Here is a 20,342-nt window from a genome sequence, read left to right on the forward strand (position 1 = left end):
GGCGTTATAAGCGAGTGTGTGGTCCTCCGTCTTATCAGCAAGGAAAAGGGAGTGAATATGTCTAGGAAACGAGCCAAAACTGCCGTTTCTCCAAAGTTTCTACTGTACGGATTCCTCCACGAGTGCCTGCGAGTTCACCACGTCTTCTACATGTTCCACAAGAATGTCTTAGCCAGCAAATCAAGGGAAAAAGGCCTTACACTACCAGTCAAACGTTTTTGCAACAGTAAGATTTATTATGTTTTTAAAAGAAGTCTCTTCTGCTCAAGGCTGCATTTATTTGATTAAAAATACAAAACCCCCCCAGTAATATTGTGAAATATTATTACAATTTAAAATAACTGTTTTCTATGTGAATATATAGTAAAGTGTAATTTATTCCTGCGATCAAAGCATCATTACATCATTACGTGTCACATGATCCTTCACAAATCATTCTAATATGATGATTTGATGATCAAGAAACATTTATGATTATTATCAGAGTTGAAAACAGTTATTTACATTTTTATTTCAGGATTCTTTGATGAATAGAAAGTTCAAAAGAACAGCATTTATCTGAAATAGAAGCTTTTGTAACATTAAACACTGCCGTTCAAAAGTTTGGGGTCAGTAAGAATTTGTATTTCATTTTTTGGGGGAAATAAATAAAATAAATCAATACTTTTATTCATCATGGATGAATTAAATTGATCAAAAGTGACAGTAAAGACATTTATAATGTTACAAAAGATTCTATTTCAGATAAATGCTGTTCTTCTGAACTTTCTATTCATCAAAGAATCCTGAAAAAAAGTAATGATGCTGAAAATTCAGCTTTGATCACAGAAAATAAATTACATATTAAAATATATGAACATTTATTTTAAATTGTCATAATATTTAACAATATTACTGTGCATTTTTGTATTTTTAATAAAACAAAAGCAGCCTTGGTGAGCAGAAGAGACTCTTTAAAAATGTACCGATCCAAAACCTTTGACTGGTGTATATTAGATCTTCCCATGAGACGGTTCATCATCATCATCATCATCATCATCATCATCATCATCATCATCATCATCATCACAGAAGCAGATGAAGATGGCTAAAGAGAGCAAGACGAGGCAGGCATGTTCTGCACAGGTAAAGGCGTCTCCTCTCGTCCGGTTTTGTCAGGATTTGTCCGGATGTTCTCCGATCGCTCCCCTGTTCCCCCCAGCGAGGCGCGCGTGAGCCTGCGTATGGACGTGGACAGGCTCATGATGGACCCGCGGGACCAGTCCATGTTGGGCGCGATCCGCTTCAGAACGGCACGTCGGAAGAGGATGTAGACCCAGGGATCCAGGATCTGGTTCCACGTCGCAAACCGAAGCCAGAGAAGCAGCCGGCCCACCTTGAGCTCGCCGCCCGACAGCACGGTCTGCGCAATAAACACCTGTCCGAGCCAAACACAAGCAGTGAGAAACACACACTCCAGTCAGGTCAGAGGCACTCATCCTTCCCTCGCGGGGCAACTTCGTGACGATGAGTGTTCATCAGAGGGGTTCAAGACTAGAGGATTTTTGCCGCACTTGAACCACAAATACATTAAAAAAATTGATTGGATTCAAGGAGTTTTGTGGTTTTAATTTTAAAAAGTAGCAAATCCTTCCCTCGCGGGTCAATTTGACCCCCTTAGGAATGACTGGAATGCGAGGAATGCTTCATTACACATAGAAAAACCTAAAAATGCTCAGAATTCTAACAAACTTTACCACATTTTTTTATTTAATAATGTCTATGTGTGTAGCTATCTGAATGCATACTGAAGAGAACTGACTTTAGGACCCAGCGGAACAGCTCATTCGCTCCATATAGAGCTATAAGGCCATCTAGAGTCATGAAATATCATGTTTTATTATTGTTTTTCCACAAGAGTTCGGCAAAAACACAATGTAAGATATTTTGAGCTGAATTAAAAGGGTTATGCATAAGTTATTTTGAATTTAAGTTGAAAGAATGTGAGGAATGTGCTTAAATTACTATTTATTTATTATTTATTGATCAAATCTGGTAATTTAAAGGTAAATAAATAAAAATAAATCTAAATAAAAAAAAATAGAAAAAAAATAGAAAAAATCTTATTAAAATTTAATAAAATAAGCTTTCTAAAAAAATAAAAGAGTCTAATTTTAGGGCTTCGGATCATTTTGACCCGCGAGGGAAGGATGTGTTGTAAAAGTGCGAGGGAAGGATGATGGTTTTAATCAAATAAACACAGTCTTTATGACGCAAACTCTGCAGGCTTTGTCATATCGAAATGTTTATGAAAGTGAGCAATGAGAATAACCAGAATAAACAGTTTACTGGAACATAATTACTGGCTTCATGCCGATTACTAAATATAATCGGTCCTGCTTTTAATTTATCTCAGAAATCTGTCAGGAAAATATCCAGGACATATGTCACCCTTAAAATAAATGGAGTTCAAATAAATATCAAAGGTAGAATGTGTGGGGGAATTTGCTTAAGGGTCATGAAAAATAATAAATACAACTTCATTTGATGTGAGTGTTACGATTAATCATGTTACTGTGAAAAACTGAAGCGAAACAAACAAACACTGGAGGAGTGTGTGTGTGAGGCCAGCTGGGGTTTATCATCCGGACACTAAAGCTTTTGTGCAGGATGAGACCAGCTGCTCTCACACGACCTTTATGGAGATTTCTCCAAATTCCAGCAAAATACCAAACGTGTTTGAGGAACATGAACAGTTAGCGATGATGCAGCGAATACAGCGGGCATGGAGTGAGCTTAGCCGTTCGAGATCACTGACCTTTGTTCACTCGACAAAACACACATGGACACACACACACACACACACACACACACACACTCAACTCACACACACACACACACACACACACACACACACACACACACACACACACACACACACACACACACACACACACACACACACACACACACACACACACACACACACACACACACACACACACACACACACACACACACTCAACTCACACACACACACACACACACACACACACACACACACACACACACACACACACACACACACACACACACACACACACACACACACACACAACACACCCACACAAACACACACACACACACACACACACACACACACACACACACACACACACACACACACACTCACTCACAAACAAACACACACACACACACACACACAAACACACCCACACACACACACACACACAAACACACCCACACACACACACACACACACACACACACACACACACACACACACACACACACACACACACACACACACACACAGTGCATTTGATGGGACATGACAGAAAGACATTTACTATGGTGAGTAATTTCTGCCAAATAGCTTCTATAATTACTGCTTATATTTATATATATAATCAAGGCATACATTTATATTACATATTTAATATATATTTATTTAATAAATATAAACATTACAAAAACGTTCACACACCCACACACATACATATATATATATTTATATATATATATGCATAAAGTATGAAGTTCTACTCATAACTAAGCTATTTAGGCAGAAACTCTGATTAGCGTGGATGATGGCGTTCAGGGAACCAGCGGTGATTCCCAGATGAACAGCACAGCGCCACACACACTTCAAAGCAATCTGATGCGTGAGGAGCGAGTGTGAATCCGGATCACGATCTGATGCGTAAGGAGCGAGTGTGAATCCGGATCACGATCTGAATAACCCAGTGACGGCATGGGCTGCTTTACTCGCCTCAGTCTAGACTCCTGACACAGGATGTAAATCCAGGGGTCGCATATCTGATTGCAGGTGGCCAAGCGGAGGTAGAACAGAACGCTATAGGGGTCGACGGCTACGGGCGACACGACGGCGGTCTTCAAAATGTACATCTGTCCGGGAGAAACAAGGTTAGAGGCGTCACAGGTCACTTCCCGGAGAGCGTGTTCCGTTCAGCTCACATCATCATGACATCATCATGACATCATCACACTATGTTTATTCCCAAAGTTCCATTTGGGAACGGTGAGTTCCAGCGGCGTCTATTTAACTATAGGCCACTTCTTACTCCAAATCATCAGAAAAAATTATAAATTATCAGAAAATTTTAATCCTGAAGTGAACTAATCCTTCAATATCTGCTATCACTTTATTGTGATGCTCCCCAACAGACACTTTGCAAGTGCATGTCAACTAACCCTAACTCAACAGTCTACTTACACTCTACTGAGAGTTAATTTAGCACACGATTGGCTAACGGTGAATTTGTTTTGTTCAAAATAAAATGAGTGTGTGTTTGTTGGTGAGGACTTCCTGTTCTTCTCCTCAACAGGAAATGGCTTTCCCCCCCATTAGTCTTATCAGCTGTTCTCACACAACTCCTAAATGTTCCTCAACTCGCAAAACATGGAAGAGTTTCCAGTGCGAAGAACCTCTGAATGCGTTATTTGACAAGTAAAGCATCTGACTTTTAAAAAGGCAACTCAAGACACTGTTATTTAAACAAGCTTTTAGTTGAGTGGGTTTTATTTTCGGCTTTTACATTTTTTTATTGTTTTAGTCTTATTGTTTTCCTACTGTACGGCCTCAGTAATGCACAGCAGTGTTTCTGCTCGACATTTAGATAAACAAACAAATACTTAACAATAAGCGGGACGATTGAAATGGATTCGGACGATTACGAGAAGCAGTTCTCATAATGTCACAGAGAAAGTAAGTACCAGATGCCACCGACATCTGGATCTAAAACGGGTTGGATTTACAGAACAGCATGTCGAGAAAACAGATCGTTTGAAGTCAGATAAGAACAGCATGGAACTAAAGTCTGTGCGGCTGAAATCAGATTGACGATCAAGGAAACTTTTTGCCTTTTTTAGCAACTTGAGGCCGTTCCAAACATAGTAAACGCTATTATACGGCTTTTGTGAAGGGTAGGCAGTATAATTATGTTCCTAAGATACTTTTCTTGGGCCAAACAGTAATGCAGAAGCATTACCGTAAAGGACACACTTATCCCAGAATGCATTGCGCTGAGTTAAATGAAAAATACATTCAAGATGGTGGACGAGTCATTTAAAGCTATTGATGGTAAATACTTCCAATTCCATATTTTTGGAATTGGAAATAATTCAAATTTTTATGCATTCAAGAGTGATGCACCAACGTCAAACTACCGGGATCAACTGAGCAGCACGGAAGAAGTTGCAGAAAAAGTTGAGCTCAAATGCTCAACAGCATTTGTGGCATATTGATTGCCAATAATGCCAATTTTAAGAGGATTTAGAAAGCAGAAATTAAAGTTCATAACTGTATCTCTTCTGTTCATAATTGTTTTATGTGAGCTGTAAAGCTGCTTAAATCCTTATTTTTGAAGTCATTTTAGAGTTTATGGCATTGCATTGTCATTGCAACAAAGTTGTAAAATTGGACATGATTGGATTTTTTTTACACGCTAAAATCATGTTGGCATGTTTATATCTTGTAACTATACTATTGAAACAGTGAATATTTTGATGTGTTTGGATTGGCCCCATTCACTTCCAGGGGAGGGAAAGTGGAAGTTCATTAGGTAATCAACATTATGTCAAATGCTTTATCAAATGCTTCAACTTGTACTTGCACTGAAGCCATAATATTCCTCTACGAGATTCCTTCTTGCTCGCTTAATAACCTAGGTATCATACTTGGAGCATGGATGGTTTCACAAAGAACTTTGGAACATTTTCAGTGCACAAAATGTGCAAAAAGTTTTAAAAAGGTTCTTTAGATTTTTTAAATGTTCTTCGCCCTAAGAAAAAATAACCGTTTTATAAAGAAATGTTTACTGAAAGGTTCTTCGGGGAACCAAAAATGGTTATTCAAATGAACCTTTTCCCACTAAAGTGTAATGGAAAGGTTCCATGATGGAACTTAAATGTTCTAAATGGAATCACAGATGCCAATAAAGAACATTTATTTTTAAGAGTGAGGGAAAAAAGGTTCTTAAGATTTTATAAATGTTCTTCACACTACGAAAAAAATGGTTCTTTTAAGAACTTTGGGGAACCAAAAATGGCATCGCTGTGGAAAAAAAACTTTTGGAACCTATCTTTAAGAGTAGATTTCGGGAACAGCTGGTCAATTCGGTCTTAGTATAGAGGAACTCACCAGTAAAGGGCACCAGCAGATGGAGGCGATGGCCATGATCAAGATGAGCTGCACCATCATCTCCACTTCGTAGTCTCGTCTCCGTTGCCTGCTGTCCTGTCCGCAACACACCTTCAGGAGGGTGATCACGCTCACCGTGTTGAGCAGGAACGACACAGCCAGCGACAGCAGGCCGACGAGCGAGAAGATCAAGCTGAAGGTCATGTCTAGAGGTTTGGAGCTGATGTTGAGGAAGCACCAGGAGCCAGGCACCTGGAGGTGGTAGTTTCCCAACCCCGTCAACGGCAACAGGCTAATGCAACCGGCCGTGACCCACACAATGGCCACAGTTGAGCACGCTCTCGAGTTGGTCATGGCGGTGGAGCGTGCGAAGGGTCGGTTGATGCCGATGAAACGCTCCATAGCCATAGCGGCGCCGAGAAGAAGCGGGCAAAGCCCGTAGAAGACCATTGACATGCCCATGAAGTTGCAAAAGTGGCAGTGAGGGTCCAGTTGGCGCCAGTTAAAGTGCGTAATGTGGTAGGACACCACGATGGACCCGGTGACCAACAGTCCCATGAAGTCGGTGAACACCAGGCCGCCGAGGAAGAGCAGGAACGAGGAACGCGAGCGGCTCTTGGTGTGCTGGAAAGTCTTGGCCAGGACCACCAGGGCGAAGAGGTTGGAGCTCAATCCGAGTCCGCTGAAGACCGCCGAGAAGTACGCGGAGGCGATGGTGTGGTTGGGTTTGAAAGTAAGGTTGTTGATAGAGAAGCAAAGTGGAGTCGCGTTGCTTTGCGCGACCGTTTCGTCGACAGAGAGCAACGATGAAACCATGGTGGCGGCTGATGAGTTCTCTTCTCCAGGGGGTTTATTTCATCCTGTGGACAAAAAGACATCGCTTAAAGGGTTAGTTCATTCAAAATTGAAAATTACTCACCCTCATGTCGGACCAAACCCATAATGGTGTGTGCACACCAAAAGCAAAGCGAATTACTCGCATCGGATTACTCGCAGGATGTTTCTTGTTTTTCGCGTCACTCGTGTGAATTAAATCTTTAAATCTGTAAACACTCGCTTCCAAATTAATCTTGTTACCCACCATATTTATTTTAAAATCTTTTATATATCCCTCCATGGCATATGCAAGTCCAACTTTAATGCTCCTCGACAAGTGTTAGCATTAAAGTGTTAGCATTAGCACACATCCTTCTGTGTCCAAAATTTATCAAAATCATCTTGGGACAAGGTTTTTTACATTGAATGACAGTTAGCAACTCCATTTGTTTGTCCGAGTTTGCAACAGTAACTAAGGGGGGCGGGGCTTACCGATAGATAAATTGACGCCATAGGTCACATGACAGTGACAACGGCAAATGTAGTATGTCCAAATTTTATTCAAAACTCATTGCGTCTTGCGTGTTGAGCTTCCACTACCAAATTTGAGAGCTCTATGTGTGTTCGTTAATCAAGTTTATTTGTGAATAACTAAATTAACCAAAATTAACCTTCCTTAAATTAAATCTATTCGTTTACGATCACTTTATGCAAGTTTTGGGTGAACAGACTTGTGGATGGACAGAAATCTTTATGATGAATGAAAGTCTTATGGGTTTGTAACAACATGGGGGCGAGTAAACGATGACAGAACTTTCTTTTTTGTTGAACTTACCCTTTAGTAAACATGGCTAAGCACTGTATTTGCCAGGAGTGTGTACTAATGTACACCACATGGTGTTTTGGAACATTGTTTTGCTAGCAAACGGGAAAAACTAGTCACATCTCTGCGTGTTGTTTTCCCAATGACTTGTGCAATAGTACAGGACAGTTGATTCCAAGCAGCCGTTCAACCGCACACAGAACCTCAAACATGGACCATGATGGACGAAATGGACGTCAACAAACGTCAAACATCTGACGAGTCCAATCTACAAATAAATGTATTTTATTGTGACGGTTCCTTTCAAATATGTAAGATCATAACAACAGTAAACAAACCCAAACATAACATTTGCTGAAGTAAAGGGGAAGTTTCGAAATTATTTTCGAAATGTATTATTAATAAGATTAATCACAATAAACAATGAAGTCCATGAAGTACTATAATTAACCTAAAACATGGTAACGTGTTAAATCATGCTAGCAAAATTATTTGCATCATGCTAGCAACATGATTTGCTTCATGCTAGCCAACATGCTAATCATGCTAACAATGTGTTAGATCATGCTGGTAAGCAACCTGTTAAAACATATTAAATCATAATAGCAACATGCTTATCTTAACAATGTGGTCTATCATGCTAGCAACATGTTAACAACATGCCAAACCATGCTAGCAAAATGCTAGAAACTAGTTAAACCACGCTAGCAACATGCTAATTCATGCTTTAAAACTTTCACCACATTTGGTTCACAAACTTTCCCATATTATTAACTTTTCCTCTAACTTTTCCCAGTTATTATTATAAAAACATTCTATATAATGAACCTTACCTATTAAATAATGTAATTATTTATTCATATATTATATAGCTTTTGCCACTGGTTTATGAAAGCATTCAGACATTTAGGGTTAACAGTGATTTTTATACGCAGCCACTCATTATTTATATATTTAATATAAATGCATATATTGGATTCTAACTTCTGACCGGATAAGATGCGTTCAACCACACATTATATATGTGTTATATATTATATATTAATGAGCATTTACATATTAATGAGCCAAGTTGCTATGTTGCTTGACAAGCATAAATAGCCAACATGAACTATATTACTGTGTGGAATAATTCTTTATTCTGATCATTAATATTAATAAATGCATCTATTTACTGAACCATATAGACTCTTATTAGTACACAGTAAAAAATGTTGGGTTATTTGTTTTTAACCCAACCATTGGGTTACACATATTGGGTCACTATGTTGGGTTATTTAAAATTATATTTAAAAATATATTTGTTGAAACATATTTATCGTTTTATAAACATCTGTATTTGAAAACAAAGTGTATTTTATTCATTAAAATAATGTCAATGTAACTCAACTGTTGAGCTACTTTTAACCCTATATAATCACCCCATAGTTGGGTTACTCGTTGGGTTATTTTTAAGTGAGTATCATTATCAAATGAGGCCACGAGTTACAGTGATTTTAACATGATTAAGATTATTCTTTTTTTTTTATAATATCCCTTAACCATTTGAACTCACTTTAATGTTAATGTTAATTCATGCTAAAAACAAACCCTCCCAATAATGAAGACCTGAACTTATATTCAGCCCTAAAGCTTGTAGAAGTTTTGTGGATCTACATAAAAACACCAGGATCTCATGAATGTCTATAGAATGAGCCACACCCTTATTTAACGACACATAAATCCGTCTCCGGTGTTTCCCTTAGGAATGTGGAGTAGCTCCTCTCCACTTTGGCCATTAAACATGAGTGGCTTCATCCACAAAACCCTTCAGATCGATACCGTAAGTGCCGTTACCTCAGCCATTATTTATCATCAGTCAAAAGGCTAAACATGGGAATACATTCGGGGACTGAGGATGCCGTCTCCACTCGTGGGTTCCTGTAATCGCTGCTAATGAGGATACAGTAGACAGAAACCTGAGGCTGGTGATGGTGTTGTTTATGTCTCTCTCTTAGCAGCGTAATTCCAAAACAAACTCCATTAGCCAAACAGAGACCTTTCCTCGACGAGCTTGTAATCGAATTCGATAAAATGAGGCCCAGAAATAAGCTTAGCGAATGTCAGCGCCAGAGAGTGGGCTGGGAAATCTGGGATTCGTTTCCATGCGTATGCATTCACATCTTTAAGGATTTCAGTGTGAAGCTGAAATGGGTGAAACATCAGCAAAAGAGGGACATTATTTATCAAATATGATTATGTTGTTGTGTTGTATAATCACACCATTATATGATTCATTATCATATACACGCTAGAGATTAAAGGTTATTGCAACAACACTTGTTTTAAGAAGTTTTAAAGTCATAAAAACTACAAGTTTTTAATGTTGTTTATGTGTCTATGTGCTGTTTTTAATATGCTTTAAGACAAACCATGAGTAAATTCATAAGTCGACAGCATTGCTGAGTATTTCCTCCTTAAAACTGCAGTGAACCAAAGACAGTCTCAAACACACGCTTTGAAATCGCTGGTGTTTCTGACGTCACAAACTACCTTGTAACCAATCAGATCAACGTGTGATCGTCAACCAGTGGATCTCTGAGCTGAGTGAGTGAGTGGAGGCGGGGCTCATTTGCTCATTTCATAGAACTGCATATTCTAAATGAGACAAGGGTATCCAGTTACATTCAAGCTATTTTAAGGCATGAAGAATTTTTTTCAAGGAAAAAAAACATTTAGGCTAAATATGTAATTTTGATGATCAAAGATGAGTTCTGATGATTATTGACTACAGGGGGACTTTAATATGTACATGATTCTTTGGAAAGTTTCTTTAAATAAGTGATATGGTTTCTGGGATCTGTAACGCACCAGATAGTTTTCTGAAGAACTAGACAAGGAACTACTAGAAACCGAATATTATGACATGCATCAAATGTTAGATAAAAGATAGATAAAAAAGTTTTTTTGTGTGTTAATTTTCTCACCCAGGCACAATAGTAGCCTAGTTAAAACTCAAGATTAAAATAATCACATTAATAATTCACATTATAGGGGAGCGTGGGGCACAACCTAACGCGGGGCTAGTTGTAACACGCTTGTTTTAAATACTTCCGCACATGCTTGGATGACGAAACTTTGTGTATTTACTAGTTGCCATATCAACACTATATATAAAAAAAAATTCCGCCAAAATTATTATTTTTTTGGGAAGATATCCATAGACATTTATTAAACCATAGCAAAAGTAAATTTCTTAAGTTAATTTTTCATCTCTATTTTTTGTGTTTATTTAAAATAAGACAAATCTGATATTATTTTAATCTCCAAGATGTTATTTAACAGTTGAGATGCTTTGATGCCACAGAGATAGCTGTGTTTTCATGTGTTCGTAGTCAAAACTCAAAAATGTGTTTTATTTAATTATTAAAAATTGCCATTATTTTATATGAAAAAGTTTTTTAATTGTATTTTATTTAGAAAATATTTTAGTTTGTTTTGTGTATATTTTTTATTAGATCAGATAACATTTTAAGCTGTCATATGTTATGTTACAATGTGCCCCACACATGTTACAATGTACCCCACCTATGGGGCATGTTGTCACATTTCACTTCCATTCTTTCAGGGTATGTCAAGAAAAAAGTATATACTGTATTAATAAAACAAAACCACATAATTGTACTAGACATGTGGGAAAAAAATAAATACTCTGAACCATAAGTAGATTTACACAAACTGAGAAAGTCAAAAAGCGTTAGGTTGTGCCCCGCTCTCCCCTATATAACGTTACTTTTAGTTCCCTTACGAAAATTACTACAATTACAATTATTTATTACTACAAATAAAACAAACAGAAAAACGATGGTTACTGTATTTAAACATATTTGGTTTTGCTACATTTACCATAGTTTAACCATTGTAGTAAACTGTGGTTGTAGAAATGGCAATCAATCCGCCAAAAACGTGGTTACACTTTTACTATAATAAAATCATGGTTAATCTTCGTAAGGGGTTAAGTTTTGCACCTGCCGACTAACCGTTAAAGTTTGTAGGCTCCCACTTACATGCGATTCAATTTTGGCATTCACGTTGTTGTGGTTGACAAGTTTACAAAAACAGCCTAGATTCTTTTCAACAAGTAGCCTATCCACACCGAGTAAAACATCCAAATAAACATATAAGTCCTTCGCGCGCCGTTCAACTCGTTCATTAAAATCGACAGCGAGACACATATTAATGAATTCAAAACGTGACGTTTACCTGAGAAAGTCTGGCGCAAATTCCTTCAGTCTCCAGAGATCCTCGAGCTCTGCCTCCATCACCTCCATCATCCTGAAACACACTCACACTCCCCCGCTCTTCGGCTCAAATACACGCACGACTGTGATGATGATGATGATGATGAAGATGTTGAAACACACCATCCTGTTCCTCCTTCCTCGCGCTTTAGCGCCACTAAGCGTTACTCCCGGAAGAGCCGGAATTATCCTGAAAGAGTATTTGGACCTTCGCCAGCAACTTCTACAACTAAAATCGATATAGGCTACCAGAAACTTTTTCCCCCCCTTTTCTTATAGGCTAATGCATAAATGGCTTCCATAGATATAGCCTAGCTTTCAATACCAACACAATTTAGATTGATCGAAAATATGATGGGTTGAATTAATGGCTTCTAAATCGTCTGTCTGTTTGTTTGTTTGTTTGGTGAGGCTATATAAGCTGTAATTGCAGCTCAGATGACTTTAATTTTGCATGAATGGATATTGATTGTAGGAAAATGCTTTCGCATATGTTTCAATAATGCACTACGTTGGAAGAGCTTTTTAAAGCACCTGATACAGTAATTACTGAAGTGTTCTTGTGATTGAGACAGATCAGGAAATATCTTAATAAGCATTAACGAGAAAACACGCAAGCCAAGCACTGTAATAAACTAGTTGGTCAACAACATAAACCTTATAATGTTGTCTAAAAAAAACTAGCCAAAATCTCACCCTGTGCTTAGCAAAATATTTATGGAAGATATTGTGACTTTTTTTCCTCACATGATCTTATTTCTCAGAATTGCGAGATATAAAGTCCAATTCTGAGGAAAATGTAGCTGAATTGCAAGTTTAATTCTGACTATATATCTCCCAATTGCGTGTAATAAAGTCATAATTGCGAGATATAAACACAATTCTGAGGAAAAAAAGTCATAATTGCAAGTTAATTTCGCGCAATAGCGAGTATCTCGCAATTCTGACTTTGTAACTCGCAATTCTGAGATAAAAAGTCAGAATTGTGAGATGTAAACACAAATTTGTGAGAAAAAAAGTCCGAATTGTGATATAAAAAGTCGCAATTGAACGTTCGCAAAGACCCGCCCCCTTTTACTGTTGCTATGTCCGACAAGCCACGCCTCTCTCACACCACACCATGTTCTCACGCAGTGAAAAATACATCGCGGAGCAGAGAGGACACTGACAGACGAGGTTACTTTAGATATGTAACAAAGTCTCAACTTTAAAATTCGGTAATTTTTAAAAGAAATTTAAATAATAAATACCCCTCTTTGGCTCTTTAATGTGTGACAGATCGCTGTAGAGTCTCAGTTAAAGTTGCTTGTGAACCGATCTCTTCCTTCTAGTTAATTTATAGCATCAAATACACATGAATGAACATAAGAAGGAATGTTGTTTTAGCTGCGGAAAGACATCAGTACACTCTTAATCTACTAACTCTCCTGACTGCTTTGTCGGACAAAAATGGCGGATTCGGCGGATGGAGGATTATGATTGGTCATAATCAATCAAACTCCCATAGATCTTTCAAGTCTACAAACTTCTACAACTTTTGTTACTCTGGTAGGCGACTTACCTCGTCTTCAAAGGGTCTGTTCATCTGCAAAGTATTAGTGCTAGATCAGATAGTTCTGAGGGGTGAAGCTAAAAGCCACCTCAGGATTTATAACCATAGCCAGAGCTGATAAGTTCTGCTGGACCTTCAGAGGACACAATGTCTGTTTCCAATGAGCCATGGAAGTAGAGTAGCATAGCATGCTAAATGCATCCATCAACATTGAGAAATCAACATGTGTTACGGCGCAATTAGCTGCTTTTTTTATTTGTATCTATTTTTATTCATCTATGGAACAATCAGTGTTTTTTAAGTAATGACACATCGTTGATTCCCAGCAAAACAGGGAACGTTCTCAGAACTTTAGCTAACGCTCTGACAAATGTTCTTTCGGTAACGTTAACAGAACTTTTGTTATCTGGTGTTTAATAATGTTCTAAAACCGTTAGCACAAAAAAAAAAACATTCTCTATACATTGTTCATGGAACATTTTTTAAATGTTACTGCTTGTTTTAGAATGTTCAGAGAAGATTTGAAAGTAAAGTTCCAATAATGTTTGAGGAATAAAATGGAATGTTACCGTAAAGTTCAAATAACCAAGAGACAGAGAACATTCAGAATGACTGTTTTCATAACATATTTCTGTTAGCTGGGTCATTTGACATCATGCAACAATAAACATTTTCAATCAGTGCTAAACATCTGCCGTTTTGCAAGCCTACGCAATTAGCAAGAAAAACATTCTCTGCATAGTTTCGGACTCTTACGTAAAGACATAAGTTTGATTATTAACGCTCTTCTCGCCATCACTGAATTCAGATGTCTTCACGAGGCCTGACAGGTTTAGCCGATCACCCCCCCTCATGAATAACACAAACCATATGAGCGAATGAGACTCTATAACCCAAACACACACAGCTGAACTTATGACCTGATTTACTTTATGGCACGTCAATGGTTATTTGCAGACGCTGACTCTGGGCCAAGTTAAGAGCAGTTTTATAACTCATCTGAACTATCTCTCAGAGGGGTGATTGTGAACTGCAAATGGAATTTGAGTGTCTCCAGGGAAGGGCGGTATGATATCCCAGGATTATTGTTCGCTTGCGTCATACACTTCTTTGATTTTCCTCCAAGTTACATATGCTGCTTCCAAACAGCTTCTTATTTTTGGACTAGCGACATTAAACTAGCGATGTTGGTGATTTCACTGGCTGTTTACAAACATGCTCACAAAGAAAACTTAAAATAATGCAAATGAAATCTGGTTTTAGGAGTGTAGAACTAGTAATTCATTAAAGGTGCTCTAAGCGATGTCACGCGTTTTTTAGGCTGAAACATTTTTTGTCACATACAGCAAACATCTCCTCACTATCCGCTAGCTGCCTGTCCCCTGAACACACTGCAACAAAACGCGGTCTCTGTTTTCCACAAACAACAAAAACAAACTGGCCCAGCCTGGACCACGAAACATAACAAACAGTGTTCCAGCCAATAACCAACAAGAATGATTTAGGGGTGGGGGGTTAGTGCGTGAGCACATGAGGGGGGGGTGGGGTGTGGAGGAGAGAGAAGCATGAAGAGGGAAGTTAGCTAGAGGAGAGATGTCCTAGACAACAACGACTAACGTCAGAATTATATTCTCTTGAATTTTGACATGGGCATATGGCCGACACACGACCAAAGAGACGACGTTCCAATGAACAAATAGCAAAGAAGAGGGAAAAGGAGAAGGAATGTGCAAAGTCTCGAATTTACATCGGAAAAGCCTGTTTCAGGAAGCACGGAAGGGAGGGGGAGGGGACGGGACGGGATGAGGAGGAGCGAGGGTCGAGCTAGCCTCCGTTTTGTTTGACAATACTTTGAACGTCAACAAGAAGTGACGTCACCCAACATCGCTTAGAGCAGCTTTAAAGTCGCCATCAAACGGAAGTTGCGCTAGTCTTTTCTTCCCTATTGTGAAACGCTTCTGATTCAAGAACAAATGAATGAATGAATGAATGAATGAATGAATGAATGAGGCATTTATATAGCGCTTTCATATGTACTACTGTACACCCAAAGCGCTTTACAATCATATCAGGGGATCTCTCCTCAACCACCACCATACTAAAATGTGGGCGGGGCTTGATTTTGTCTGTGGGGAATTGATTGGATGGTTGTGGTTTGCTATTGGTGGATCTCGTGTGAGTGACAGGTTATAGCCCCGCCCTCGTCATCAGAGAAGAGAAGAGATGCTGCAACTTATTCTGATTCAAGATTACCAGGAACATGAATTTAAAACAATAATGATGCTCACTGATTAATCATTTATAATAAACACTGCAATATTCCATAAGAAAATGACACATTTTGATTTCATGGTGACTTTAAATTTGGTACCCCAAAGGAGACCATGAAGGGATACTCAACGGCAAAATTATTTGGTAAAACTTTACAATAAGGTTCTTTAGTTAAGATTAGTTAACTGCATTAGCATGAACTAATAATGAACTGCACTTATACCGCATTTATGAATATTTGTTAATGTTAATTTCAACATTTACTAATACGTTATTAAAATCTTGTTAACATTAGTTAATGCACTGTGAACTAACATGAACTAACAATTAACAGCTGTATTTTTTATTAACTAACAACAACAAATACAGTAACAAATGTATTGCTCATGGTCATGTTAGTTAATACACTAACTAATGTTAACTAATCAACCTTATAGTAAAGTGTTACCAATTATTTTACATATAGAATTTATATATGGATTGCTGTAAAGTGCTACAGTGAACCTGTAAGTTCGCATCACACTGGTTCCCAAACAAAAACCCAATAGCATTTTTCCATCGGCTTTTGGTTTATTGCTGAAAATAAGCTGATCAACAAAAGTTTAATGATTCTTACACCTTTTGTCCAACATGATCATCTTTTTTAATGAATTTCGAAGCATAAATTCAAGCGGCAGAAGTAAAGAGCTAGTAGGGGATATTACTAATGTGTTTTATGTTTTAGAATACACCGAGAGAACATCTTGAGCGTGTGTTCACCACTGACCTTATTTCAGGCCACTGACTTCTGGATGACGGCACTCGATTTGCTAAAATGCTGAAATACATCATCCTTGGAGTGAACGGGCCTTAAGTCTTCACAAGTAAATTCATTTACATCCATTATATGAGAACTGAACTGCTGGACGATGACATCACGGTTTTCAGCGGCTATATATAGCTATGAACTAAATTAATAACTTTTTTACAACAAAAATGACCCATCACTGAACTTACTTAAGCTGGACTGTGACAATATTTTCTTCTGGAAACAAACTTTGTTGCATTATTCTCCTGTTATCTCTGTAAAGCTGCTTTGAAACGATCTGTACTGTATAAATAAGGTGACTTAAATTCAGCCATTTCTTTCTTTATCAGGCAAGTCCTCCAGCGCAGTGAACCCGTGTTAATAAGCCCCAGAAAACAGCATCAGCCAGCACACCTGAATCCTAGTGCTCTGTCAGTCAACTGGCAGTCATCTGTGGCTAACAAACAGACACGTTCTGCTTCATTTCACCCTGAATCACTGCATTTCCATGTAATTAAATTAAAGGCCTGCTGCCATGCCCACCGGGCAGCTTGTCAAGCCGCCCCTTTAATTGGGCACGGGCACCTGCAGCGCAGATGCCAACACCTGATGCCCACACCGGCACCCTGGCACACGGGTACAGATCAAGGTCACCCACACACACACACACACACACACACACACACACACACGGCTCCAGGAGAGAGCAGCGTTAAGCATCAGGTGCCTTTAAGAGACGCTCTCTCATCATTTAACCCAGAGTTACAGGCGCCCTTTATTTGAACTCCTACACGGCTCGATTCCAGAGTCAGACGTATCACAATAACAACATCCAAATCAACATGATGGATATCTGGGAAACTCACAGAACGTTTTTATACACTGTCTTAGTGTTATAATTCATCAGAAACTTTTATTATACATGCACAGGGCTGGACTGGGACAAAAAATCAGCCCTGGCATTTTGGCCCATACCGGCCCACTACATGATCATATACTCCAGAGTGATGAAACCTAAAACAAGCATTTCTCACAGGTTTTTTTTAGTAAAACTGTGGTGGGTGGACCTCGAGTCCTCTAGGGGGGTTCGGGGGGTTCGGGGGGTTCGGGGGCATGCCCCCCCCCGTAAGAAAATTTTGTGCATTTTAATGTTAAATTCATCAATCTGGTGCACTTTGAGAGTTCAAAATTAAAAGCTCCAACCCATGTTCAGTGTGCAGATTGAACAAAGAAAAACTCGATCCTCTTTTAGTTAATCTGTCTACATTACTCTAATGTTAGTTATAATATTAATCCCATGGTAGTAATAGCCATATGTTGTAAAACAAATGCACTGAGAAATAAAGGAAACTTTCATAATTAGTTTTGTACTAATTTCTATAGGCCTACTTGAAAGTGATAAGCACATGATCTTTTATTTTGATGGAAACTGCATCGAGCTTTTATTTTGGCGGAACAAAATCAAAAATTGATTTTGGTTTACAAACGCGTCTCATTACAATTCTAGTAAAATTCGGTAATCGTTTAGGCGGCAGGTATAAGGCTGCTGCGGCGCTGCCTGTCACTTTAAGGGATTTTTTTCTCGATTGATCACTTATTCTCACCAAGAAAGTTATTTTGACAATTGTGTGTGAATTTATCTATTTCATAGGCACGAAAACTAATCGAGTTATTTTTAATAGCAGTGAGATTATACAGTGGCAGCACTGATCTTATGTATATAAATGTCATTTATAGATCAGTGAGTGGTGGCCTATTACAGCTGCAATTTCTTTACTTTGAAACAAAACAATGCAATACGTGTATTAGCCTAAATGTCCGTCTCACCTCAGCAGTCAGGCCCGCCCTGCTTGACAACTTCACTGAAGTTTTTTGCCGGCCTTCCAGCAAATAATTCATTTATTTTCACACATTTGGTGGCCTCTGCTTCAAGTGCTTGTCGTTTTTTTTTATTTTTATTTTTTTACTTATCAGCCCCTCCTTTACGTTTAGAGATTTTGTTGACTATCGTTGCACATCATCACATCAGTAGGCTATTCGCTGCAGTTGTAAAGCGGCCGCTTTTCAAGTCTATAACTTGATTCTGATTGGCCAATGCTCAGTGAACATGTCACATGTGCTCATCACACGTTTTGCGGCCAATGAGAGAGACACATAAGCCCAGAATTGGACTATACAACAATATACTTACGAATATATTGACGATTAATAATTATTTAAAAACAAAATACATCACGCACCGGCCCACACAGACCGCGGCCCACCGGGAATCTCCCGGTAGTCCCGATGGCCAGTAGGCAGGGGCGTGTCTAGAGCATTTTCAGTGGGGGGGCCATGCTGGGGCACTGCCTCCAAACGGGGTGGCCGCCAGTGACCCAAAAAAAAAAAAGAGCTAAATTCTACAGTATATTAAGTAAATCCTATTGATTTTATTATTTTTTTTTAACTTGAATAAAGTTACTTGTAAACAAATGTAGTAATAAAGCACATTTTGATTTAGTTTTTTGTCATCCCTGTATATATCCATTAAGTTAAATTTGAGAGCCAGTGTTTATTTTTTTGTGTGTTTTCATAAAATTAACAAGTTTATAAAATACTTTTTTTTTTTTTTATAATGAGCAATTTTAAAATCCCAGAAGCAGAAACGATGTCAATTATTTTCTTTTAATAAGTAGTTTGGCCATTACAATATACAGTAGTTTTATTCACAATCTCTTTCAAATAATAGTAAAAAAATAAATAAAAAATTCCCCCCACTGTAATAATTCAAATGGTTTGGTCAAAACATCATAGTGTTTCATTCAACATTTCTTTCAGATTAAATTTCAGGTTATAAAAAAACATTTTACTAACATTGTCACTAACATTTTAGTAACTAAACTGAATTTTATTAGGTTTAGTGACAACATGTTACAATGTTTACATGGTACAATTTCTGGTAAGCTACGCTTTTTTATTATTTCAATTCAATTCAGTTATTGTGATTTGATTTAATATTGACTCATTTGGATAAATATTAGGTAGGCTACACAAGATAGGCGTTATTTTTCCTCAAGAAAAAAACAACTCACCTAATGCTGTAAACATACTGCCCTATCAGCTGGTAGTAGGCTATTATTTAAGGTTAAAAATAACTCAAATTAAATATAATGCGTTTTTTTATTATTATAATAACAACTTTATTTAATGATATAAGTAAAAATATAATAAATATGTAATACTCTCTATAGCAATTTTTTTTTCTTGCCAACTATGTGCTATAGCCTATATTATGTTCATTAAATGGCTTTCCTGAGGTAAATGTGACAATTGTTCTGCTATGTTATTGACCTCTTCACGCTGATGAAAAACACTGATTGATCGATATTATGTATGAGGAATATATATTTCGGTAAGTTGTACTGTATCTTTCAGTGTTCATTCATGTTTTTTTTACTATTAGCTATTACTATCTGTCACGTCACATTTACAAGCGCCAAAACGGTATTTATTGTTTGAATTTCGTAATAAAATTGACAGAATCTGAGAGCTGAGATTTTTGTATATCATAAGTAACCTGCTCTGTGTAGGCTGTCGGTCTCCGTGTCCTCTTTGCTTCGCGATTTTTCTGTGCGTGAGAAAATGGATGTGTGGCGTGAGAGAGTATGAAA

The 20,342-nt window shown here is 38.0% G+C and overlaps 2 protein-coding genes across 4 annotated transcripts in view; one reads left to right on the top strand and one right to left on the bottom strand.

Moving 5' to 3' along the window:
• Positions 1-20,342, top strand: part of LOC309476083 (uncharacterized protein) — a 98,876-nt gene that overhangs the window by 69,666 nt on the left and 8,868 nt on the right. The window lies entirely within an intron of this gene.
• On the bottom strand, positions 904-12,201 carry tbxa2r (thromboxane A2 receptor). Of its 3 annotated transcripts, none has more exons than XM_082139932.1 (4): positions 12,045-12,201; positions 6,164-7,023; positions 1,045-1,417; positions 904-1,014 (listed from the first exon to the last, which is right to left on the bottom strand). In XM_082139932.1, the coding sequence occupies exons 2-3, from the start codon at positions 6,977-6,979 to the stop codon at positions 1,088-1,090; spliced, it is 1,146 nt and encodes a 381-aa protein (XP_081996058.1). In that variant the 5' UTR covers positions 6,980-7,023; positions 12,045-12,201; the 3' UTR covers positions 904-1,014; positions 1,045-1,087. The 3 variants fall into 3 exon arrangements, with proteins under 3 accessions (XP_081996058.1, XP_081996057.1, XP_081996059.1); XM_082139933.1 differs by lacking the exon at positions 904-1,014 and adding an exon at positions 3,773-3,909 and having other exon boundaries at positions 1,136-1,417; XM_082139931.1 differs by having other exon boundaries at positions 904-1,417.

Source organism: Leuciscus leuciscus (assembly GCF_965113295.1).
Source record: "Leuciscus leuciscus genome assembly, chromosome: 15".
NCBI lineage: Eukaryota > Metazoa > Chordata > Actinopteri > Cypriniformes > Leuciscidae > Leuciscus > Leuciscus leuciscus.

Bases quoted from the DNA above. Each gene is read 5' to 3' on its own strand.
- tbxa2r (XM_082139932.1), bottom strand. From the start codon at position 6,979: ATGGTTTCATCGTTGCTCTCTGTCGACGAAACGGTCGCGCAAAGCAAC. The intron at 1,418-6,163 runs GTGAGTTCCTCT...TGGCTCGGACAG, and splicing joins TCTGCTGGTGCCCTTTACTG to GTGTTTATTGCGCAGACCGT.